Here is a 25,875-nt window from a genome sequence, read left to right on the forward strand (position 1 = left end):
CTGGGTGAACAATAAAGATGTTCATATTCATGAAAAGCTTTTTTGCAATTTTTTTTCATTTTTTATATATGTGTGTGTGTGTGTGTGTGTGTGTGTGTGTGTGTGTGTGTGTGTGTGAGAGAGAGAGAGAGAGTAATTTAAAAATCAAAGTTCTGCATGTTTTCAATGGACCAAATCCCAAAATCCTTATTTGGAAAAAATCTATTTGAAGCCAATACGAGTTTTACATGAATAATGAATGAGTATACAGTGAGGCCTGGACACTTGACTCATGTGAAAACAACAAGGAGTCTGGTGGCACCTTAAAGACTAACAGATTTATTTGGGCATAAGCTTTCGTGAGTAAAAACCTCACTTCTTCGGATGCATAGAGTGAAAGTTACAGATGCAGGCATTATATACTGACACATGGAGAGCAGGGAGTTACTTCGCAAGTGGAGAACCAGTGTTGACAGGGCCAATTCAATCAGGGTGGATGTTGTCCACTCCCAATAATAGATGAGGAGGTGTCAATTCCAGGAGAGAAAAAGCTGCTTCTGTAATGAGCCAGCCACTCCCAGTCCCTATTCAAGCCCAGATTAATGGTGTTGAATTTGCAAATGAATTTTAGTTCTGCTGTTTCTCTTTGAAGTCTGTTTCTGAAGTTTTTTTGTTCAATGATAGTGACTTTTAAATCTGTAATAGAATGACCAGGGAGATTGAAGTGTTCACTTACTGGCTTTTGTATGTTACCATTCCTGATGTCCGATTTGTGTCCATTTATTCTTTTGCGGAGGGACTGTCCGGTTTGGCCAGTGTACATGGCAGAGGGGCATTGCAATACCATCCTGGCCACCATGGATGTAGAAGCACTTTATACCAATATTCCACATGAATACTCACGAAAGCTTATGCCCAAATAAATCTGTTAGTCTTTAAGGTGCCACCAGACTCCTTGTTGTTTTTGTAGATACAGACTAACACGGCTACCCCCTGATACTTGACTCATGTGAGTAACTTTATGCACGTGGGTACCCTGATGAGTTCAATGGTAATACTCATATGTAGGAGTTTACAGGGTTGGAGCTTGAGCAAGAACTTTAGGATTTGACTCAAGATGTATTCTTAATTCAGCATCTTTTTGAAAATCAAAATTTTGAAAATGTTTACATTTTTTAAACACAGGAATATGGAAATATATTGAACCAACCTCCCCCTTCACTGCAACATTTAAAATATTTTGTAAAATTGGGTCAAATTAAAACATGTAAAACAAACTGTCAAAACTATGATTTTTAGCTGTTTCCCAGAAAAGGGGTACACTGTTAGGATTATAAAAGTTAGAGATGGGAAATATCTATTAAGATTAATTTATTCCCTTGTGAGTGCTGAATAATGTCTCTCCAAAAAAGAATGCATCTGATTGATTGTAATGTGCAATCTTCCTTTAAGCATTGTAGATGCTTTAATAAGAGGGAAATGAAAGGATGTGCAGTTGGAGGTGAGAAGAAAGGAATCTTCTCCCTGGGGCGGTGGACTTGTTCCACCATTGCTCCATTTCCACTACCTGATGCTGCAGTAGCTCCTATTGTCCTAATGGCTCTCCTTGTTGTGGTGAGTGGAGAGGACAGAAGCATCATAGCAGCTGATCTTTTGACTATTCTCATTCCTGCTCACTGATATGCTCTGGAAGTTCCTGTAGAGTTGAGTTCTGCACAGGGAGTTTGCCACCCACTTGTTCAGCAGAACAGTATTGGTTGTGCTGCCAGAGAAAGTCTCCAGGGCCAGGGAGGTAAAGGCAGGATTTGCCTTGAAATCATGTATTCTGATACCAGATATGAGAAGAATTATATTCTTATACTCTTCTAATTAAAAAGAACCAAAAAGAAAAAATAATTTGTCAAAGCTGTGCTAGGAAACTTATCAACGATATTGACATTCCTGTGTAATTGCACCCCCAGTGTGGAATGAAATATTAAGGCGGCCACAGCCGTGAAAGCATATTATTACTTTAGTGACAGTTTTTTACTCTTTGAAAAATAAGCAGAATTTATTCAGGTCATGAATTATCAACTGGGGTACTACCAAATAAATATTTCAGTTGATCCTAACTTGATTTTTCATTTTATTACAAACTTTAAAACCTCCTCAAAGTATTTGTAGTATAACTAATTCCCAGCAAATTAAATTGTGCTTATGGTAGGATGATGATTCAGTCCGGTAAGGATTCCTTTTTGATAGTGTTTCTATAATAGAACAGGGGTTTTACTTCAAAAACTAAAACCTAATATGATATTAACATTCCCAACTGGTGGTGGGGCTCTGTAACAGTGTAATGTTTCTCTTTCATTTAAAAAATCATCTTGAGTTCATTATATTATGAAATATCAAAGTTAGGGAACTTTTTTGTTTTTCAAAGCAACTCATGATGTGAAACAGAATCAGGTCCTCTGGGCTGTATGTTTAAAGCTGTTCAGACTATATGTACATTAATGTTTAAAAGATTTTGTGAATCAGAGACCCTGTATACATGTGTTATGGTTGCAGTCTAAGTAACTGTGTTATGGAGTTATAGCTTGTGTTGGTTCTGAGTATTATATAAACGCTGTCAGGTTGTTATTTTAGAATGGTCTTCCTTGACAGATACAAGCCCATGATCTAATCAGACAGTAGCATCAGGCTACTTAATTAAATGGTTAATAAACAGAGAAGATAGCCAAATGGAGGCTCATTGAAATATGGTCACTCCAATAATGGCACCGCACTTTTGAGCCTCTGAAAATAATTGCGTTTCTGTAATACTTCTATAGTCCTGGTTGACACGTTCTATCCCTAAAACTCTTTTTGCTTCATTTTTGTCTCTCTAGACCTATTCAAGCAGGTAGCAAGTTCCACTGGATTCTGTGACCAGCGCCGACTGGGCCTTCTCCTGCATGACTCCATCCAGATCCCACGACAGCTGGGCGAAGTTGCATCATTTGGTGGCAGTAACATTGAACCTAGTGTTAGGAGCTGCTTCCAGTTTGTAAGCATTTGTGTGGTTTTTGTTTTCTAATTTTTTTTCTTATTATTGTTTTGATTTTTATTTAATTCCACCCTATTTATGTTTCTGTCACTGAGAAGAGGATAAGTAAAATCCCTTGAGGAGGACGAGGAGCAGAAATGGGGGAGAAAGGATTGAATTCCAGGGATTGCTTAAAGAAATTTCGTGTCAGTTTGCTAATCTGTTTACTTGGCAAGGCATTTGGAAGGTAGTTTCTTCTTGGGGTATGTCTACAATACAAATATAGAAATGTCAGGGGGGAAATCCATTTCACTGTGGTTATCCTGTCCTGGTTACCTCATAGCTAAAAGGGGTAGTGTGGATAGGATCTAACCATGTTATAACTGAGTCACGTGGAAGTTTTTTATTTTATGTGAATTACTTTACCCATCTCTACTGCCAGCACACATGCCTTTTTGTTATAAGAAATCAGCTATGGATCACAGCTGTCATGAAGAACAACAGTTATTCTAAGGCCTGATCTATACCTAAAATTTAGGTCAATCTAGGGACATTGTTCAGGGCTGTGAAAATTTCTCACTCTGTGTGATGTAATTAGGTTGACCTAACCCACGACTGTAGAGGCAGCTGGGTCAACAGAAGAATTCTTCTGCTACTGCCTCTCAAGTGGGAGGATTTACTACAGCGATGGAAAATACCCTTCCATCGATATAGCAAGTGTCTACACTAGAACACTATAGCAGTATAGCTTCAGCTGTGCCACTGTAGCACTTGTAGTGTAAACATACATACCCTACCCCGGGGTAGTCAATAGCCAGATCATGGCCCAAATCCGGACCGCCAGGCACTTTTGAATGGATCCCAAAATCTTTTTATTTACTTATTATCGTTGTTATTTTTTTTTATTGTCTCTGGAATCTGGACCTTGATTGTACCTCGACCAAAAAATATGGAGCTTGCCAAAAAATAATTGACACTCCCTGCCCTACCCCATGTATAGAGTGTATAAATAACAATGAAAAACAGAGGTCTCCAGTAGAGAGGTAAGAATGGATCAAATGAATGAACTGTGAAGAGTCAGCATTAGTATTGTTTCAGAGAGCAGGCTTTCGGCTTGTTTCACTGTTTGAAAGGATAACGCTGCTCTCCTTTTAGCAATTCTGTGACCGCTGCTGTGCTCTATATTGAAAAATGCACAGTGCAGTGAAGATTCTTTTCTCAAATTCACAACTGATAAAACTTAAAACACACTTCTAATTTTGGGAGGAAAGTGGGATATTTATCCTTTATTCTTGCCAACAGAAGGATGCATACCTAAATATTTCCAGTTTCCTACATCAAAAGGTTAAAATGCATCAGGAATGATAAAAGGAAGTAAGAAGAAGATTAGAGTAGATTATAGCAGAGAAGATGAAATGCATGTTCTGCTGTGCTCCTCAGTACACCCTCTACATAACAACAAATGAGTGGGTGACCTCATCTGCCCTTTCTTATCTCTCTTCTTACTGTCTGCTGGCGTTTTTACATGTTGCTCAAGTTAAACTGTGTAGCAATCTACAGCAAGTGCTTTTCAATGAATAGTAATGGCAGTAAATAGTCTTGAGTTACTGTGTTTTAAAAACATATACAATTACAAAATGACCTGTGGTTTCCTGTTGTGATGGGAGGATTTTTTAAAATCCTTTATTTTATTTTTATTGTCACTTCAGGTTTCAGGGGTGACTCACTTTTCCACAAGCTGAGAATGTGGATCAGTTTAGTTCTAGAAACTTTATATATCCCCTTACCCTCATTTTTTTAACTTTTGTTCTCCTTGGTATAACCCAGCCCCCCCCTGAAAACAGTCATTTGTGCTCTGTGCAAAAACTGTATCATGAGCCATATCCAAAAGATGCCATGGTGATAGACAAGGAATATGAACCTTGGTAGCTAGAATAGATCCTGTGGTAACCTTCAGGGGTTTGTAGAGGGGCTCTGTGTTGCGTTTTTAGGTTTTGTCACACCAACACAATAATGCCACAGCTGCTCCACAGGTTGCTGAAGGGGACATGTAAATCTGCTCCCCATTCATTCAAGTCTCTATGGAGCCTGCCCCTTCCCTTCTCCCATGGAAACTACAGTAATATTCACAAAACTATTTTGAACAAAAGGTGGGGAATAGGAATTTTAACAAATTGTTTTTGTAGAAAGGACCCAGGCCTGTGGGTATACAGTAGAACATACAGTAAAATGGATATATTTGTGACATAGAGGGAAACACGTTTCAGGAAGCTATTTGGCCGACCAAAGCAAGGTGCAATACTCAGCTGCATTTGTGTGTGTGTGTGTTTGGATATAATATGATAACTTTGGAACACTGCAAACAACCAATTCCAAAATTTCTGGGACTATTTAGCCATCATTGGGCAGAATCCTGTTGAATCTGATACAAATCAAAACACTGAAAGAGCCTGATTCACAGGAAAATCATGGCCCCCAGACTGCCCAGTGCTGCAGGCAGAGGAATCTTTTTGGTTCCCCCTGCTGCTGCCTTCTCACATCAGAGGTAGAACCTTAACTTGGTGCCTGGAGAGATTATAACCTCAACTCTAATAGAAGTAAGAGAGCCTTTATGAGGAGGGTTTGTAGAGTGGGAATTGGGGATCCAGGGAGGAGGGAAAGGGAGGGCAGAGTGTGTGGGAGGGGCAAGAGTGGGGGTGAGGGCAAAGCAGCAAGGACCTTAGGGATGGGGCGATGGTGGTGGGGGAAGTAGGGACCCAGATGGCAGTGAGGGAGAGGAAGCAGGCCCCCAGACAGGACTGGGGAAGGAGGGTAGGGGAGTGTATTTGCCAATGGGGAGGGGAAAGCAGGGTCTCTCAGGGACCCGGAAGGAGAGAAGTGGAGAGTGTTTGTGTGGGCGGCGGGGCGGAGAGAAGAAAAGCAGGGACCTATAAGGGAATGGGTGGAGAAGGAGAATTGTGGTGCTGAGGGAAGCAGGAGCTCAGAAAGGGGGAAATGGATGGGCAGGCACGGAAGCAGGGAATTGGAGTAAGGGGAATAGAGATGGGGCGGTTGAAAGTGGGGCACCTGAGGGCAGGAGGTGGGGGGAACTCAGAGACCTTGGAATGGGGGCCTCCCAAACTGGGGTGGTGTCAACTGTATGGAGGAGGGTGTTATGAAGGACACAGCTCCTGGCATGAGGAAAGGGGTGGAAGATTGCCTGGAGTCCCTGAAATAGAGAGGGAGGAGAGGGTAGCACACAGAGCTTGTGGGTGGAATGACACTGCTGCACATTCCTTTCTCTCTCCTCTCCGCCTTCTCCTTCTGGGATTTTCTTGAAGGGAAATAATTTAATATAGAAAAATACATCAGGGGATGTGTGCTTTATGCACTGTTGTGTCCAAACGTTGTCTGATGTTAGGTCTTTCTTCATGTGTCTCTTTTAAGGACTAAGAATTGTACTTTGGGGTTTATTTATTCCTGGTATTTATATATTTATTTGTTTTAGTTACTTGTGCTGATCATAACCTAGTAATAACTTTCAGACACATCAGAAAGTCAGCAGCAAACATGTATTTCAAAATTCACTCTCCCAACCCCCTTAGGTTAGGTGCCCTGGCAACAACCTTGTCTGTTCATGCACAGCAACTTGAAAATGTGATGTTTACTGTACCAGGAGATAACGGGGAAATCTCCACCGGTCTTTGTTTGAAGTATAAGTCCTTGGGAATGGTGGGGGAGGGCAGTCTTGTTCTGTCAACATGCAAGTGTTCTCAGCACTGCTGTTTATAACAGCCTGTGCAAATGGTAATAAAATACTTGCCATTCCCACAAGCACATTCTTTGTCCTAAGGAATGAGTTTTTTACTTTAGGCTGCTGCTTTCATTTTATTTTTCTTCCCACCAGCTTGGAGGCTTGGTTTTTTTTCATCCTTTCTGAATAAAGAAAGGAGGTGCTAATAGTAACTGTGAGGAGCAAGGATGTGATGTAGAATATAATAATATATTGCTTATACAACTGGGAATATCCTCCCCAAACTAGAAAAATGTAATTATATTTTGAGGTGTTTTAGAGGCAAAAATCTTAACTGAGGTAAAAAAAACTTGATGAAAATGCTTGAGTCACAATACATAAAGATTATCTGTAAGGTCCATGAAAAGTTGCGTGAATTTTCTCAGTATTGTATTGTGGGGGTGTGAAGGTACTATCTTTCTCTTCCTTATTAAACATGACAGATAAATGCTCTTGGGAGGTAAGGCAGTGTTACAAGCAAAGAAAATTATGTTTGTCATGTTCCCTTGGCAAGTGTGGTAAGCTTGCATGATCTTGCATTTAAAGGTACTTTGCCTCTAGTTTTTGCTGAGTGAAAGTTTAGTGTTTCCCATGTCGGGTTCATCTGTAAGGTAAAACTGAAAAGATGCTATACAGAGCATGTCAGCCGTGACAGTGCTCCTTTGAGGCCTTGCTCATCTTGTTTACTGGCCAAGGAAACCACAGCAGTATTTTTCTAGTGAATCATGCTGGAAAATTGCTAACATACTTTCCTTGGCCAGTATAGACAAGGCCTAAATGATAAAAATAAAAATTATACCATTATGATTTAGGTTTTACACACACCTTTCTTCCATGGGTTACTATGATGTTGAAACTAAGAAATGGGAGCAAAAGAAGAGCCACAGGTCAGCAGGTTAGTTCAATTCACTGTACGAAAATGTAGCTGCTGTTCCCCCAGTACCTTTGGGAAATGTGAGGGGTGTTTGTTTACTTATGCTGTAAAATTATTTTAGGATTTTTTTCCCCACTGAAATTGGATGAATGGCTGGAGTTTTTATATAGAATGTTATCCACATGAAACAAGTAGGGGAGGACATACAATTAGTTTATATCTAACATCAGATATACTATTCTATTCATAAACATACAAAGAAAATAACCGTGACTTTCAACAGTCTACATTTGTTATGGATCTATGTATACTGTATCGGTGAAAAAGAAAGATTGAGATATTTTTACAACTATTTTAACTGTGTGCCCACTCCTGAAGTACGTACTCTGACAAACTGAAGCTGGAATAAAGGTTTATAATCTCTTTGGTGTTTGGGCCATGTATTCCTATGTGTCTGTGCCCTGATCCTGATTGGGACCATAGGCCACAATTGCAATACAAAAAAGGAATAATAATGTCCAGTATGAATAACTGAAATATGACAAATAAACAAACACCATTAAAATCATTGTATCATCAATAGGTGCATCCTCTTTGTGCAGCTGGCATACAGGGTTCTAACAAATCCCTCTGCAAGCTGCTGTGCTATAAATGGCATAAAACTGCACTTCCTCTGGTATTATTTCGGTAGGAAGTTGTGGGCCTGTTTGTATGGAAGCAAAAACTTAATGAGACTGGCTTTCAGAAGCAAACCTGAGCAGATCTAAAAGTGATCTTCTGTACGGAGGGGTGTTAAAATGGTAAGAGCAAGGCTGGGGAAAAGAAGAAAGATCTGTTTTTTTCAGTGATTATGAATGGAACGTTTAAGCCTTACCAGTAATGTCATCGTTTAGAATAATGTATTTCATTTACATTTGATGTGTCACTAACACCATGACTAGACTGGTTTCGTATAATGCAAGAGATCAAAGTCATCATATTAGACACTCCTAGGGTTAAGAATGGCTTAAGCGGTCCGTATGGCAGAGCCTAGCTCATGTCATGTCCTTGTGATTGCCTTCTCATGTTTGACCATGAAATAGCACTTGCCTTGGAAACTATGGAGCATTGACTCTTCTTGTCATCTTTATTTACCCTTTTTTAACACATCCAGGGATGGGAAGGAAAGCTGGCTGTGTAGGAAGGCATAAGCCATTGAGACCAGGAAAAAGGAATGATAGTCTTAGCCAAAAAAAGCAGGATTGGATGTTGGCAGACATAGGTTCTATTCCTGGCTTTGTCACAAACTTATTTTGTGTTTGTCACATTGGGCAAATCATGTAAATTTTGTATCTGTTTCCTCATCTGAAAAATGGGGATAATATAAATGAATGAAGCTTAATATAAGATCTTGGATGGAAGACACTATTAAGTGAATATTATTATTTTTATAACTTATTTCCCAAATTGCAGTATTACGGAAGATAATATGTATGTGACTGAAAATATGTCTGATTCTGCTGGACAGAATGATACTACTTTGTACATTGAGAAATAAGGCAGTATTTTACAACACAGACATAAATTTGATCTGTCCTCAAATTGATACAGTATACATTTAAAAAAGCCAGAATGAGCAAAAGGGGAGGAAGAGCTTAAATCCGGGGGGAGGGCAGTGGCAGAAAAATTCAGCTCCTGATCATTGCATAAAGATGCAAAAAATTACCCTGCTTCCCCCTCCTTTCAATTGTTTTTTGGCAAACAAATGCAGAAAAACAGATGTCTGAAGTATAATGAATTTGAATATCCCTCCATAACAAATTGTTATTTGTAAGCTGGGAAAGGCTTTATGAATTTTGCTTTATGATTCACTCCGTTATTACCATAAAAATTGGGAGTTCCATAGAAATGTGTTGAAGAAAGGAGTCATTAATATTCTTTACAGCTTGCTCTTGTTGCTTCAGATATGTTCTGTCTGAATGCAGACTTTTTCCCTTATGTAAAATCTTCAGCTGCTGCCTTTACTGGATTTAGAGGTTATTAAGGAAAATATAATAGCAGCTCAGGGAACAGTAAAGAACTGTCTGTCCTATACTGTCCGACCCTGACCAGCTTTTCTCCATGTGGCTTTAAATCTTCATGTAATGTAATTCATAACCAGTTTTGAAACATTTTAATGCAGCTAATCTCCCAAAGCACAGGTTTTGTACGAGCTGTATACCAAGTAGTTGGATAGTCAACTTTTAGGACCATTAGCAATCAACAGTGACTGCAGATTTAAAATGGATTTTTGAATGTGACAAGAGGTGTTTCTTTAGAGCAACTTTTTTTCCTGCAAACTTAAAGCGACTATAAAAGGATGGGCTGATGCTTTGGGCTGCTCATTTTTATTCTGTCTACAACACACACTGCAGCATTTCAATACAGAATTCATCTTTTTGTACTAGAAATAGCATATTAAACAGATACTCCCATCAATACTTTGGAAGACAGAGAATGGCTGGGAGAACATAAGAGTATTGTCTGGTAGTTAGAGCATAAGTGAGAGCAATGACTCAGCAGTTCAGTTCCTGACTGACACTGACTCATTGAGTGACCTTGGGGGGTAAGTCACTTGAGCACTCTCTGTGCTCCAATTACTCTATCTTAAAATGGGGATACAGTAGTAATGCTTTGTGCCCCACCTCACAGGGATGTCTACAATGAAGTGATGTTTGTAAAGTGCTTTGAGAGTCTTCAGTGAAAGACAATGTGCATCATTCTAAACATAGTCAGCAAATTATTGAATTAGAGCTGTGATTTGTTACTGTGGTGGTTATAATTTTTCTTTTGTGTTCTCTTTGCTCCAGTGAGTGTTTCCTTTTAAAAATACCATAGCTAAGAAAAACGAAGGTCAGACGAGGCGGGTTTAATGCACAATCCATTGGCTGTATTGCGGTGCATCAAAGAAGATTATTCTAATTTCATACAAGAGATGTATAAAACATTGAACCCTCTATTGTTTTCTAATATTATTACTATATTGGAAACCCATTTATACTGGTCTCTAATGTAGCCAGTGGAACCCTTACATTTTCTGACTGTTTCCCAAATTAGCATAAAAATCATAAGAAAAAAACCAAAGCCTTTATTCTAATTAATCAAACTGATGCAGTGTTTTAGGTCAAAGTTAAAGGAATGCATTATTCAGAAGGTATTTTTGGGAAGAGCAAGGAGGATGTCGCTCGGGGTGGCTTTTGACATCTTATCCCATTTGCAATTATTGACAGAGAATTGGGTGACCAAAGTTGTAAACAATGTTAAAAAACAAAGCAACTTGAGTTGTTTTCCCTCTCCTATTCTCTCTCCATCCCTGTATTTTTAACCAATTTAGAGGTTTTTCCCACCAAAATTTGTGTCAGTGTTCCCTCTGGTAACTGATCAGACTGGGGTGCTACTAAAGTGAGGAGCATCAGGTGATATTGTAAAGATACTCTGAATCTTGAACAAAACATTCAATCCCCAAATCATTCTGGCCCATGTATTTGATATATTAGCACTGAAAGTTAATATTTATTATTGTTTAAATAAATTTAATTATGTAGAGTGTGTTTGGTGCCACAAAATGAAGACAATGCTTGCTCTGTGGACCTTTAAAATATTAAAGGCAGACATAGAGAGGACAGGGATGTACTGGAAATCCCAACTAGAAAATAACTAGGGTTTGGAATTTTTTTAAAAATTATAATTATTAACTATTAACTCATTTCATTGGGAAAGATTTGAATGAATATCCAAACTACTGGGAGAACATCCACTATGGGCGGGGGAGAGGGGTGAGAGACCCACAGAAACAGGATTGCTATAAGATGATTATTGGGACATCAAAGTTGGTATCCTTGGCAGAGTGGAGGAGATGAGAGGACTAAACTCCCAATATATAGTCCAAGTCAAAGTTGTGTAGGCCTTTAAGGTAAGTACAAAACAGTTTAAATATGATGTAGTGGGAAAGGGAGAGTTCATAGAGGAATTCAAAGACGTGGGGGAGATTACATTGTCAGCATCAGATTCAAAGTCATTTGAATGGTTTCCCTTTGGCTGCACCAGGAAGGGAAAGCAATATTAGAATCAGGGAGGCTGAAGAGAAGAGTAGGTTGAAGTAATCAAAGATATCCAATGCCTGGGCTGGCTTTAGCTGTGGGATCTTAGAACAGGAGTAATCAATTATTTTTTGTAAAGGTCCAAATTTCTTAGTCAAGGTATAATCAAGGTCCAAACGCCAGAGAAGAAAATACAGAAATAATGATAATAAAGAAATAAAAAGGTTTTGTGGTCCGTTCAAAAGTGTCTGGCAGCCGGCATTTGACCCCTGGTCTGCCTTTTGACTACCCCATCTTAGAAAATGGGGCTGGACATTCAAAATGCTGTCGAGGAACAAACTACAAAATATGAGTATGTGCTGGACATACAGGAAACTTGAGAAGGGGCAGTCAAAGATGATTCTCATGTTGCAAGCCTGAGTCAAAGAAGATGGTAATTTTGTCGGTAGCAATTAAGAATGGGGAAAGCAGACAAGAAAAGGAGAAAAAAAATTAAAAAATAAATTCCTAAAGGTGAAAAAATAAGAAACTCAGTTTTAACTGTGGTAAACTGAAATTGTTGGCGAAACATGCAAGCAGTGTCAGAAAGACAAACTAGATTGCAGGTCTCCATGCAGGAAGATGGGGAAAGAGTGAAGAATTAGATGTATGAGTAATCACTGTAAGAGATGGTAGTTAGAATCAACTAAGCAGATAAGATGTAAAAGGAAGAGAAACATCCAAGGGACCTGTGAGACTTCTACAAAAGAGGAATGGGGAAAAAGAAAATGAAGAAACATTGGATAGATACGAAAAGAACCAAGAGAGGACAGTGCCATGAAATAGATATTCTGTGTTGTCATAGACCCTGATCTAGTTACCTACTTAAGTACTCAATTTGATGGGACTACTTGTGCTTAATATTAAGCACATATTTTAATGCTTTGCTGAACCAGGACCTGAAATGGGAGAGAGGTCAAGAAAGATATGGATGGATTATGAACGCCCAAGAGTTGCCTAGCAGTGGGGTTAAGTGAATAGGTGGAGGTGTTTGATATAGAGAAGTGATCTCAGAATTAGTGCCAGGAGTTGAGAGCGAATATGGGGAATTGGAGGAAATCAGATGCTGGGAAAAGAAGAAAGTGTTCAGGGTGGAGAAAAGGGACTTAAAGAGGTACTGAAAGGTAGTGAATACGCTATAGGGTTTTTAATCTAGGATTCAGTGAGAAACAGGAAGAGTTGTTTAGCAAAGAAGATGGCAGTACTGAAGGAGAAGTGGACAGATCTGTAATGGAGGAAGATCGTGTGGTCCTTGGATTTTCTCCAGTGGAGTTCAGTGGCACAGGTCTAGGAATGGAGGAAGAGGATGTTGGGTGTGAGCCAATGCTAGAGGTCGTTAGGAGGCATGACGTGATGGGAGAAAGGGACAAAAGAGGTGTGACGGGTTGGATCACAGAAACCCCCTTGGGAGCTGCCACCTGATGTGCAAAAGACTACCTCTGCTCCTGTTTTCCCTGCCAGCTCAGGACTCCAGCACCCTGTCTTGCTGAGCCAGACACCCCTGTCTGGCTCCAGACACAGACCCAGGGTCTGAATCACTTGTCCCAAAGCTGCAAGTTTACATGAAAACAATTCACAGTAGTGTGCTTGTCTTTAGCACTCAGATGCCCAACTCCCAATGGGGTCTAAACCCAGATAAATCCATTTTACCCTGCATAAAGCTTATGCAGGGCAAACTCATAAATTGTTCACCCTCTATAACACTGATAGAGAGATATGCACAGTTGTTTGCTCCCCCAGGTATTAATATATACTCTGAGTAAATTACTAAATAAAAAGTGATTTTATTAAATACAGAAAATAGGATTTAAGTGGTTCCAAGTAGTAACAGACAGAACAAAGTAAGTCACCAAGCAAAATAAAATAAAATGCGCAAATCTATGTCTAATCAAACTAAATACAGATAATCTCACCCTCAGAGATGCTTCAGTAAGTTTTTCTCAGACTGGACACCTTCCAGGCCTGGGCACAATTCTTTCCCCTGGTACAGCTCTTGTTCCACCTCAGGTGATAGCTAGGGGATTCTTCATGATGGCTCCTCACCCCTCTTGTTCTCTTCCACCCCTTTATATATCTTTTGCATAAGGCGGGAACCCTTTGTCCCTCCGGGTTTCCACCCCCCCTCACTGGAAAAGCACCAGGTTAAAGATGGATTCCAGTTCAGGTGATATGATCACATGTCACTGCAAGACTTCATTACTCACTTGCCAGCACACACATATACAGGAAGACTCATAGGTAAATACATCCATCTGCAGACAATGGGAGTCATCAAGATTCCAAACCATCCTTAATGGCCCACACTTTACATAATTACAATAGGCCCTCAGAGTTATGTTTTATATTTCTAGTTTTAGATACAATAGTGGTACATTTCTACAAATAGATGATCACACAGTAGATTATGAGCTTTGTAATGATACCTTACAAGAGACCCTTTGCATGAAGCATATCCCAGTTACGTTATATTCACTTATATTTTTATAAAACCATATAGACTGCACAATGTCACAAGAGGAACAGATGGAAGAATGAGTGGAGCTCAGAGAATCCTCTATATAGCCAGTAAAGGAGACGAGAGGAGCAGGATGAGAGCACAGAGATGTCAATGGGTTGGAGCTCATAACTGCCACAGAAAAGTTAGAGATGTTAAAGGGAATGAAGTGGAGTTCAGAATGAGGGAATGCATTATTCAGGAAACTGAGCAGTGCCTCTTGAGGAGAAGGTCGTGGAAGTGGCATTTAGGGTTGGTGCATGGGAGAGTTGACCAGGATTGAAGGCTCAGTGACAAGGTAAGGGTGAGGAGGCTGGTGGGTTGGACAGGCAATCATCGGGATGCTGTTCTTTGCTGAGTCCTTGTCTTTATTCATCCTCTCTCACAGGCCAATAACAAGCCAGAAATTGAAGCAGCCCTGTTCTTGGATTGGATGAGGCTGGAACCACAGTCCATGGTATGGCTGCCAGTGTTGCACAGGGTGGCTGCTGCTGAAACTGCCAAACACCAAGCTAAGTGTAACATCTGTAAGGAGTGTCCCATTATTGGATTCAGGTACAAAATAATACCCCTTCTGCTACAGTACTTTCAGCCGCTTAGCATACTAAGATCTCTCTCTCTTACCCAGGAGAGAATGTTTCTGTTTTTATTCCTTTGATTTAGCAAATATAAAAAATAAACAAACAAGCAAGTACTGCTATCCTACAGGGAGAACTATATCCATGAATTGAGCACAACAGTCTTGAGTGGGGGGGAGATAATTCAAATCAAATGCTTCTTTTCCTGCCAGTCCTCCTCCTCCCCTACCAAAGGATTGGTGGATTGTCCTAGTAACTATAGAATTTACTTTATATTCCATCTATTCTGTAAACATGATTATGTTTTCTGGATTGGATCCTAATGAATTGCTTTCCATGATGATATAAAAGCATGCAAATGAACAGAAAAAATCACAGAAGCACAAAAATCCAGGGCTATTTATATATTTTTCAGCGAAAGAGAGTTTAATTGGTGGACTATTTAACCTAGTATGCTAGAAATTCCATTATATTATGATCATTGCTTTAGACAGAATCTACTCGGCCTATCTTCTGGTAAACATCTCTTATTTAACAATAATCAGAAGTTCTTGATTCTGAAATGTTGCTGATGGATTTAAATATCTGGATGAACCCTGTGGTTACTATAGCAATGAATAAATCATTGTAAAATGGCTATGTATTGGTATGCCTGTTCAGAATCCACTTAACAGCTAAGTAAATACTCGCTTTCAATTATGCTTAGACTTGTTTTATCACTTTGTTTCCTAATAGCTGCTTTGTATGGTTTGTGTGCTTTTTATTCATCATGGTCTTTTTACCATTGATATTTATACTTCTGTGTATCGTGCTGTTTACAAAGAGCTTTTTATAATGCTGTTTCTAAAGCCCAGATATTCAACAGAGGGCAGGCAGCATTCAGATAAAGATGTCATCATTTTGCCCTACATTTGAGGGTTTGAATGATGGCTTTAGGTGGAGATGCTGTGGGAAAGTGTCTTGCTTCCTTCTCACTTTTCCCCCTCATAGCTGGAGGAGGTGCTTTTTTAAATATTAAACAATCCCTGTTTTTTGGTCATTGTATCAGTTCCCTTGCTATCTGAATTAATCTCCTTGTGCCTTTTCTCCCAATGCATATTTCAACTTAGGGATGGTAAACATTATTGAAGGAGGCGATGGGATTGCGAGTAGGTTACTCCATCTAGAAAGTTTTCTATACTTTCCTATTTCCAAATGCAATATAAGAAAATGCCTATTTACTTACTTTGTCTCCATAATTATTCAAACAAAGTTAAAGGGAGCTATTGTTGTGAGCCAGGGCTGTCAGGGGAGTGGATAGCCTTCTGGTTAAGGCACCGGACTGGGACCGAGCAGATCTTGGCTACATATGTGCATAAAATCTAATCTAATTTTACCTATCTAGTATATCTCTTAAGTATTTCCAGGGCATCTATTACTGTGGTATGTAAATTATGCTTAGATAGTGTGTGTGCCTCAGTTTTCACATCTTCAAAATACACATTGTGTTGGAAGGCATTTAGAGAGTATATAACTGTGAGACTGACTACACCTAGAAACAGTGCTGTTAACTCTCTCACTTGAAATTATTACTAATGAACCTCTTAAAACAACACAGACTCTGTGTTCCTGGCTCCTTCCCACACTGCAACATAACAGATATAATAAGTGCTGAGGCTAAATGGATGTTTGTAAATGTGCATTGAGATCCTTTAATTTCAAGGCTCTTCATACATGCAAGCTATTATAATAAAGAAACTAGACAGAACTCAAACATATTGCTATTTAATGTGCAGAACACAACAGAGTTTCCTGGGGTTATTTGAAGGGCATTTTTAGTTGAAATTATTTGATTAGGAGGTGTGATGACAGGAAGGGTAAGAGGGATAAAAAGAACTGACATTAATTTCAGCTCATCAGAAATGTGCGGGTACATTTTGTATATATATATATTTTAATGACATTGGTTCGGTTTTCCTTTGGCATATGTGCTTTCCCGGTATTGCCCTGTAATTACTATAATTTTTGTGATTCTATTTTTTTGCAAATGTATAAGTAATTTTATAATCACCTTGCTTCAAATTGCTCTATATTGGCCCTATATGGCAAACAAACATTTTATTATGCTTACTGTACAGTGCATTGTGTACAGCCAAGGCTATCTTGGGGGGAAAGGAGCTATTGGCAAAGGAAACTTCTTTACAAATTGAAACAAAATTCAGTTATGATAGGCTATGAAGTTCTAATGGCAATTTTTTCCTCCCTCCATCAGGTACAGAAGCTTAAAGCACTTTAATTATGACATCTGCCAAAGCTGTTTCTTTTCTGGCCGAGTGGCAAAAGGCCATAAAATGCACTATCCAATGGTGGAGTACTGCACACCGGTAGGTATCTGCCTCAGTGACCCTTAATGTTGATTATTATGTAGAAGTAAAAAGCTTCAGTTGCTATGTGCAAGCTAACAGAGCATTTGTGTAGGATTTTTTTTTTTCTGTAATTAAGTCACCTTTTCTACACCCCAGTCTTTAGAGCCTAGCATTTTGAAATGCACAGTGAGGAATAACAGTAATGGTTTGAAGTAACTGGGAGTTAAGGTTTACTGCCTTTCATTGTTTATACAACGCTATATCAAAATCATTCATTATATGCTAATGGGTTCTGTGCTCAGTGTTAAATAATTGATTTTATGTATTCTACAGTAAGGCTAGGATTCTTGAAAAATCTATTTGTATCTTATGGGAGGGAGAAAAAATCAACTCACAATATATCAATGAGGGCCCTTCCAAGTTAGCACCTCCATTCTTTTTTCCAGTGTACTTTAAGTGCATAATAAGCTCTGTACTGAAAGATCAGTCACTAATAGAATTAGTTTAATGTGATAGCTGTTTTGACAGATTGTGGATATTTTCATTTGGTCATGACTGTCTCTTCAGCTGAAAATTATTCTCAGCATACTAGTGGTTGTAAGATGATATAGTGATATGTAAAGATCTAGGAGATACTTAAAAATAATGAACTGGATTTTCACAACTGGAGACCAAGAGCCAGATTTTCCAGTGAAATGCCTCTGCTTTGTGCTTCACCACTCGTGTTATCTGGCCCTAAACCCTATTTAACTGGTCCAGGGAGGATTATTCATGTAAGCATGATTCTCCCATGGCATAGAGCAGACAAGGCAGCTCTTTACCTTCCCCTGTAAGAGGAAAATGTGGAAGAGGTAAGATCATCCGATACCAGACAGCTTCTCAAGTGTATTTTTGGCTCCATGTGTCCATTGTAGCTGTGTGTATGTTAGAGCGCTCTTACGTAGTGCAGAAGGACTGCCCCTGTACTGAGCTTTAAGCCACTTTTGCAGACCCAGCAACCTGCATTTTGTGCAGTTTTGATGCACTCCACAGTCTGGCTTCCAGTTCACAATGTGGTTTAGTGCTCACAAGATCCTATAATTTTGTGTGCTGGTCAAATGTAAATGTTTAAAATAAAACCATCAAAATAATACATACCCACTGGGAAACTAAAAATGTTTGTATCTAATTTGTATGCAGACTAAGGGACACGTGCAAGGTAGAATAAGGGTTCATAGAATCATAGAATCATAGAATATCAGAGTTGGAAGGGACCTCAAGAGGTCATCTAGTCCAACCCCCTGCTCAAAGCAGGACCAATTCCCAGCTAAATCATCCCAGCCAGGGCTTTGTCAAGCCGGGCCTTAAAAACCTCCAAGGAAGGAGACTCCACCACCTCCCTAGGTAACGCATTCCAGTGTTTCACCACCCTCCTAGTGAAATAGTTTTTCCTGATATCCAACCTGGACCTCCCCCACCGCAACTTGAGACCATTGCTCCTTGTTCTGTCATCTGCCACCACTGAGAACAGCCGAGCTCCATCCTCTTTGGAACCCCCCTTCAGGTAGTTGAAGGCTGCTATCAAATCCCCCCTCATTCTTCTCTTCTGGAGACTAAACAATCCCAGTTCTCTCAGCCTCTCCTCATAAGTCATGTGCTCCAGACCCCTAATCATTTTTGTTGCCCTCCGCTGGACTCTTTCCAATTTTTCCACATTCTTCTTGTAGTGTGGGGCCCAAAACTGGACACAGTATTCCAGATGAGGCCTCACCAATGTCGAATAAAGGGGAACGATCACGTTCCTCGATCTGCTGGCAATGCCCCTACTTATACAGCCCAAAATGCCGTTAGCCTTCTTGGCAACAAGAGCACACTGTTGACTCATATCCAGCTTCTCGTCCACTGTGACCCCTAGGTCCTTTTCAGCAGAACTGCTACCTAGCCATTCGGTCCCTAGTCTGTAGCAGTGCATGGGATTCTTCCGTCCTAAGTGCAGGACTCTGCACTTGTCCTTGTTGAACCTCATCAGGTTTTTTTCTGCCCAATCCTCTAATTTGTCTAGGTCCCTCTGTATCCAATCCCTACCCTCTAGTGTATCTACCACGCCTCCTAGTTTAGTGTCATCTGCAAACTTGCTGAGAGTGCAGTCCACACCATCCTCCAGATCATTAATAAAGATATTAAACAAAACCGGCCCCAGGACCGACCCTTGGGGCACTCCACTTGAAACCGGCTGCCAACTAGACATGGAGCCACTGATCACTACCCGTTGAGCCCGACGATCTAGCCAGCTTTCTATCCACCTTACAGTCCATTCATCCAGCCCATACTTCTTTAACTTGGTGGCAAGAATACTGTGGGAGACAGTATCAAAAGCTTTGCTAAAGTCAAGAAATAACACATCCACTGCTTTCCCCTCATCCACAGAGCCAGTTATCTCATCATAGAAGGCAATTAGGTTAGTCAGGCACGACTTCCCCTTCGTGAATCCATGCTGACTGTTCCTGATCACTTTCCTTTCCTCTAAATGTTTCATAATTGATTCCTTGAGGACCTGCTCCATAATTTTTCCAGGGACTGAGGTGAGGCTGACTGGCCTGTAGTTCCCCGGATCCTCCTTCTTCCCTTTTTTAAAGATGGGCACTACATTAGCCTTTTTCCAGTCATCTGGGACCTCCCCCGATCGCCATGAGTTTTCAAAAATAATGGCTAATGGCTCTGCAATCTCACCCGCCAACTCCTTTAGCACCCTCGGATGCAGCGCATCCGGCCCCATGGACTTGTGCAAGTCCAGTTTTTCTAAATAGTCCCGAACCACTTCTTTCTCCACAGAGGGCTGGTCACCTTCTCCCCATGCTGTACTGCCCAGTGCAGCAATCTGGGAGCTGACCTTGTGCGTGAAGACAGAGGCAAAAAAATCATTGAGTACATTAGCTTTTTCCATATCCTCAGTCACTAGGTTGCCTCCCTCATTCAGTAAGGGGCCCACACTTTCCTTGATTTTCTTCTTGTTGCTAACATACCTGAAGAAACCCTTCTTGTTACTCTTAACATCTCTTGCTAACTGCAACTCCAAGTGTGATTTGGCCTTCCTGATTTCACTCCTGCACGCCTGAGCAATATTTTTATACTCCTCCCTGGTCATTTGTCCAATCTTCCACTTCTTATAAGCCTCTTTTTTGCGTTTAAGATCAGCAAGGATTTCACTGTTTAGCCAAGCTGGTCGCCTGCCATATTTACTATTCTTTCTACACATCGGGATGGTTTGTTCCTGCAACCTCAATAAGGATTCTTTAAAATACAGCCAGCTCTCCTGGACCCCTTTGCCCTTCATGTTATTCTCCCAGGGGATCCTGCCCATCTGTTCCCTGAGGGAGTCAAAGTCTGCTTTTCTGAAGTCCAGGGTCCGTATTCTGCTGCTCTCCTTTCTTCCTTGTGTCAGGATCCTGAACTCGACCATCTCATGGTCACTGCCTCCCAGGTTCCCATCCACTTTTGCTTCCCCTACTAGTTCTTCCCTGTTTGTGAGCAGCAGGTCAAGAAAAGCTTTGCCCCTAGTTGGTTCCTCCAGCACTTGCACCAGGAAATTGTCCCCTACGCTTTCCAAAAATTTCCTGGATTGCCTGTGCACCGCTGTATTGCTCTCCCAGCAGATATCAGGGTGATTAAAGTCTCCCATGAGAACCAGGGCCTGCGATCTAGCAACTTCTGCTAGTTGCCAGAAGAAAGCCTCGTCCACCTCATCCCCCTGGTCTGGTGGTCTATAGCAGACTCCAACCACGACATCACCCTTGTTGCTCCCACTTCTCAACTTTATCCAGAGACTCTCAGGTTTTTCTGCAGTTTCATACCGGAGCTCTGAGCAGTCATACTCCTCTCTTACATACAACGCAACTCCCCCACCTTTTCTGCCCTGCCTGTCCTTCCTGAACAGTTTATATCCATCCATGACAGTACTCCAGTCATGTGAGTTATCCCACCAAGTCTCTGTTATTCCAATCACATCATAGTTCCCTGACTGTGCCAGGACTTCCAGTTCTCCCTGCTTGTTTCCCAGGCTTCTTGCATTTGTGTATAGGCACTTAAGATAACTCAATGATCGTCCCTCTTTCTCAGCATGAGACAGGAGTCCTCCCCTCTTGCGCTCTCCTGCTTGTGCTTCCTCCCAGGATCCCATTTCCCCACTTACCTCAGGGTTGTAAGCTTGTCTCAATGAATGGGGAGTTAAAAAAGCAGAGAGGAAAATATATACCCCTAAGATGTTATAATGAGGCAAGAATAAAGTTTCTGTCCATTTTTATGATATATTTTCATTACAGCATTATTTGTTTTTGACTTCAACCATTATTTTCTTTATGATATGCATACTACTTTCTAAAACATGCAGTTCACTGTGTATTGGAGGGTATGGCACTGCCTGGTGTGAATCTCTGCAAGTGTACAATACATTTGCTTCTGCCAGCTTTTCACCAAAACTCTCCATACGCTTTATCCTTTCCTGCCCTTTCTTCATTGACTGAGATTACTGGAAATGATGATGTGTTGTACTGTTGCTCATTTCAGAGGGAAAGTCTAGAACAGCACAGACAAATCTGAACTGATTATTCTACTGTAAGCATTGCTAGAGCACACTAAACTTCAGATCATTAGAGCACATTTGTTCATTCCTCACAACTGTAGTTGGGGTCAGGAATCTCACTGAGTTGGTTATTGTTTCTTCTTGCCACCTTTATTCTCCTAGCAAATGAAGCAAAGACTTCATGAAAAAATGTATTCAGTACACAGAATAACACCTCTGCTACCACCATTTTTACCTGAATGATGGGTTTTGACAACAGAGCTCTAACTAATGGGAATTTCTGTCCCTCAAATGGTTGGAGGTAAATGAAACAATAAGAATGAGAATTTCCCATTCACAATGTTCACTCCTTTGAGTCTATTATAGGACCCAGTGCACTTTTCCATAGAGATATAAGAAATTCAAATTAGTAACAGGCAAAATAATGAAAAACAGAAAACTGAGAGTGCATGCAGATTGCTGAGCTCAGTCTTAAGAACCCATTTCACAGATGGTAAAAATCTTCTTTAGTTCTGAGCTCCAGCAATCCATACTAATTAGTTGTGCATAGCTGAACCAGCAGTGAGCTGAATTAGGAGAGGATTAAACTGGAAAAAATTTGAGCATGTAGTGCCAAAAGTCTCTGAGCTATTTTTTTAACTGAAAAATAACCCTAAGTACTGTATGACTGAACAAAACATCCACTGAGTCCTCAGTGTCCAGAACGTAATGATTTGAAAATGAACAAAAAGAATTGCAGTGGCCCCTCTGAAAGATTTTAAACACCAAAGTATTTGCTGTCTCAGCCCAAGACAAAGCCATCAACCTTATAGACAATTTAATTGTCAGTTGGCCAAGAATGCCTTCTTTCATGTAAGCTTCCAAAATACCTGAATGTGTCCAACTAACAGTGGATTGTGTGGTGGATTTTCCACATATCAAACAAGAAACTTGAGGATCTGTGATTTTTAGTCCTGTTCAAGAAGAATTTGAGAACTCGTACCAGATCCAAAGAACACAACAGCTTCTCCTTACCTGAAGAGGGTTGAGTCAGAATAAAGGCAAGGCAATTTCGGGAAGTCGTGGCCAGCACATCCCTCGCCCGAGCCGCTTCCAACAGCCCCCATTGGCCTGGGACGGCAAACCGTGGCCAGTGGGAGCCGCGATCGGCCAAACCTGCCGACGCGGCAGGTAAACAAACTGGCCTGGCCCACCAGGGTGCTTACTCTGGCGAGCCGCATGCCAGAGGTTGCCGACCCCTGATCTAGCAGAAGAAAAGATGATCAAGGACAATAATAATTAGAGGATGATTTCATTGTGGTGTTGCTTTCAGACAACTTCAGGAGAAGATGTCCGCGACTTTGCCAAGGTACTGAAAAACAAATTCCGAACAAAACGGTATTTTGCAAAGCACCCAAGAATGGGCTATCTGCCTGTGCAAACTGTCTTGGAGGGAGACAACATGGAAACGTGAGTAGTTAACTCTAAAGCAAATAAGTAGTATATCATTTGATATGCTCCTCGAGCTCCCCAGTTGGCACCAACTCCCTTCACTTCCTTAATGCCTAAAGCCTCTTTTTATTTTTTTCATTTTTGTTTACTATGTCTGAAAGGAAAACACAAGCTGACATTTCAATTGCCATTTCCTTCATCTTTTTTCACCTATCTTTACAATAATTTAAACTTCAATTAGCAAAAGAAAAATACCTCCTACTGCATTGATTTTCTTGAAAGGCCTTAAAATGGATAAGGTAATTTGGAAACTAGCGATCTTAGCATTGCATTTTGACTTTCTTCCAAAAGGCGGTATCTCTTTAGTGAGGGGTTTTTTGTTTTTGTTTTTAATTTGATTGCCACAGCCTAGCTTACTCTTTTCGCTACCCGTGTTTGTGGTCACACAAAATGACTTGAACTCATTATATTTACAAACAAACAAAACCAGTGATGATGCTCATTGATCAATGACTGGCCTTACCTTCTTTTAACTTTACAACAAGTTTATAATAATTAGTTGTTTAATGGCAGTTGCACAACAGCTTGTTATCTCTCTTTTTCTTTTAATTAATATTTTGATTTTATTTCCCACCTTTTGGTTAGATGCTTTTCATGGTCATTCATGTTGGTCTGTTGGATTTTCTGTTTTTCAGTTGTTGTGGTTTTTTTAATCTTTCTGTAATTATTTTGCTGCTGAGTTTTTCTGCCTCTCTCTCTTCACCTCCTCATTTTTTGTCTTGCAGTCCTGTTACTCTGATCAACTTCTGGCCAGTAGATTCTGCGTGAGTACTTTTGCTGAAGTGTGCTGCTGCAGCTGCGTTCCCTCACTTTTTTTGTTTTATTTTTATTTAGTTTTTACATATGTTCATTTCCTTCTTTGTTTATTTTTTTTCTTGATAGCCTTTCTGAAAGAATAATTTTTATTCCAGATCAGTAGAATGGGATAACACCAGGGTTTCCCAGGCATCGTGAAATGTATTCTCTCTCTGGAGGGTGTATTCTCATCTGATTATTAGGGATTTTGGTGCACAGTCCTACTAATGCTTATGAGAGTGTGTTATTTCTGAATAAGAGCAGACTCCTTGATTGTAAACTAAACGTATTTCAGATTATATACACTGAACTTTGTTTTTTCAAAAATTTCAGAGATGACAGTGGTCTTACAGTTAAGGCCATAATTTAAAGTTTTACTTACTCTCATGCACACATACACAATCCCTCCCCACCCCATCCCCATGATAATCAACAATTCATTGGATATTTTATTACAGTCTTTTTTGTTTTAGAAGGTATTCTGAGGAGACATTGAGATAGGGCATTGGGTCTTGGAGTTCTAAAAATACTGTGGAAAGTTTTTTATACTTTTCAAAAACAAAACCAATAAGATTTCTCAACTGTAAATTGGATTTTCATACATGCACCATCTCTGAACATGCTTTGTCTTATTGTAGTAGTAGCAGCATCAGCATAAACTAGAGATTTATAATGATCTCTGTGGCATTTGCTACCACATTATAGTGCTAATTTTAGACTAGGTAAGTTAAGATTACTTTTAATTCTTAATTCACTCACAGGTGAATATTAGTGAAGAGAGAACCATAAAATAGTAGGAAAGAAAACTTTACTATTGTTAGCATATATGTTTTGAAATGTGTGACCTACATTTCACTTACAATGAACTATTGTTAGAATAAGCAACACCAAAATAAATACATTGGAATATTGATTTATAATTTTCACACACAGCATAGATTGTTGTGAAGACAGATGGAGCACTCTTTCTCTAGTAGGCTTATTTTTAAGATGCCAAGAAATTTGCATGCTATTGCAAATTGCATGTGGTTAACACTCCACTTAGTAAGAATATCAACAAAGCTTGGAACTAAAGTGTAGTAGAGGGCTTTGGAGTTACGGTGCATTGTGTTTGTAAAATGGTTTCTCCTATAAATGCACTCATTGGTAATTTAAGCACACTGTCGATCGAAATATATGGATCCAGATTACTGACTCTTTAAAACACAATTAGATCTCTTAAAAGAAAAAGTTTAAAAATAAAAAACTCATAAAATAAAAGCTTGGGTGATACAGAATGTTGTTGCTGTGTCTAACATAATATCACAGATAAGTTTGTATAACATTTGTTTTTAAGGCATGGTGCCCACAGATCACTTATACTAATAACTTTGTGACATGCTACACTAAGAGCTTTATACCAAGGGTAGGAAATTTGGTTATTGGATCAAAGAGTTTAACTTACACATGATACATCAGAAACCACTATAGAGATGGCTAAATAGGTTTAAGGAGTTAAATTCTTCCAAATTTCCATATTTCACCCATTTTAGCAATGGAACCCTTCATCACAATAATACAGATCATAACTCTGAAAGCATCTAACTATCTGACCACATTCTGATTATCGGACAACTTTCTCCTAGGCCTAGAGCCCTGGTTCTGGGTCTTCAGTACCAGTTTTCTATCGGTCTCCAAAGTACTCTGGCTTAAAAGTGAATCATCTAGGAATACCATTACAGCACTGAGAATATGCTGATTAGGTGGACACTGATATTTGGGGCTGGCAGTGTTTATAAAAATATGATAAAGTGTGGTGCTTCTTAGCACTGGTTCAGACTGCTTATGAGTGGGGTGGATATTTTGCAGATAATCTCTAGTTGCCAAGCATTACAGAGGCAACTCATAC

At 39.9% G+C, this 25,875-nt stretch overlaps 1 protein-coding gene across 32 annotated transcripts in view; it reads left to right on the top strand.

Moving 5' to 3' along the window:
- DMD (dystrophin) overlaps positions 1 to 25,875 on the top strand; it is a 2,010,563-nt gene that overhangs the window by 1,947,769 nt on the left and 36,919 nt on the right. For 29 of the 32 annotated variants that reach the window (XM_065590838.1, XM_065590858.1, XM_065590878.1 and 26 more), the window contains 5 exons: positions 2,847 to 3,004; positions 14,609 to 14,775; positions 17,050 to 17,161; positions 23,014 to 23,150; positions 23,918 to 23,956. In XM_065590838.1, the coding sequence (XP_065446910.1) occupies positions 2,847 to 3,004; positions 14,609 to 14,775; positions 17,050 to 17,161; positions 23,014 to 23,150; positions 23,918 to 23,956 (613 nt within the window). The remainder of the gene's footprint in view (positions 1 to 2,846; positions 3,005 to 14,608; positions 14,776 to 17,049; positions 17,162 to 23,013; positions 23,151 to 23,917; positions 23,957 to 25,875) is intronic. The other 3 variants (XM_065590848.1, XM_065590901.1, XM_065590958.1) reach the window with 1 other exon arrangement.

The sequence above is a fragment of the Chrysemys picta genome, chromosome 1 (assembly GCF_011386835.1).
Source record: "Chrysemys picta bellii isolate R12L10 chromosome 1, ASM1138683v2, whole genome shotgun sequence".
In the NCBI taxonomy this organism is placed as follows: Eukaryota; Metazoa; Chordata; order Testudines; family Emydidae; genus Chrysemys; species Chrysemys picta.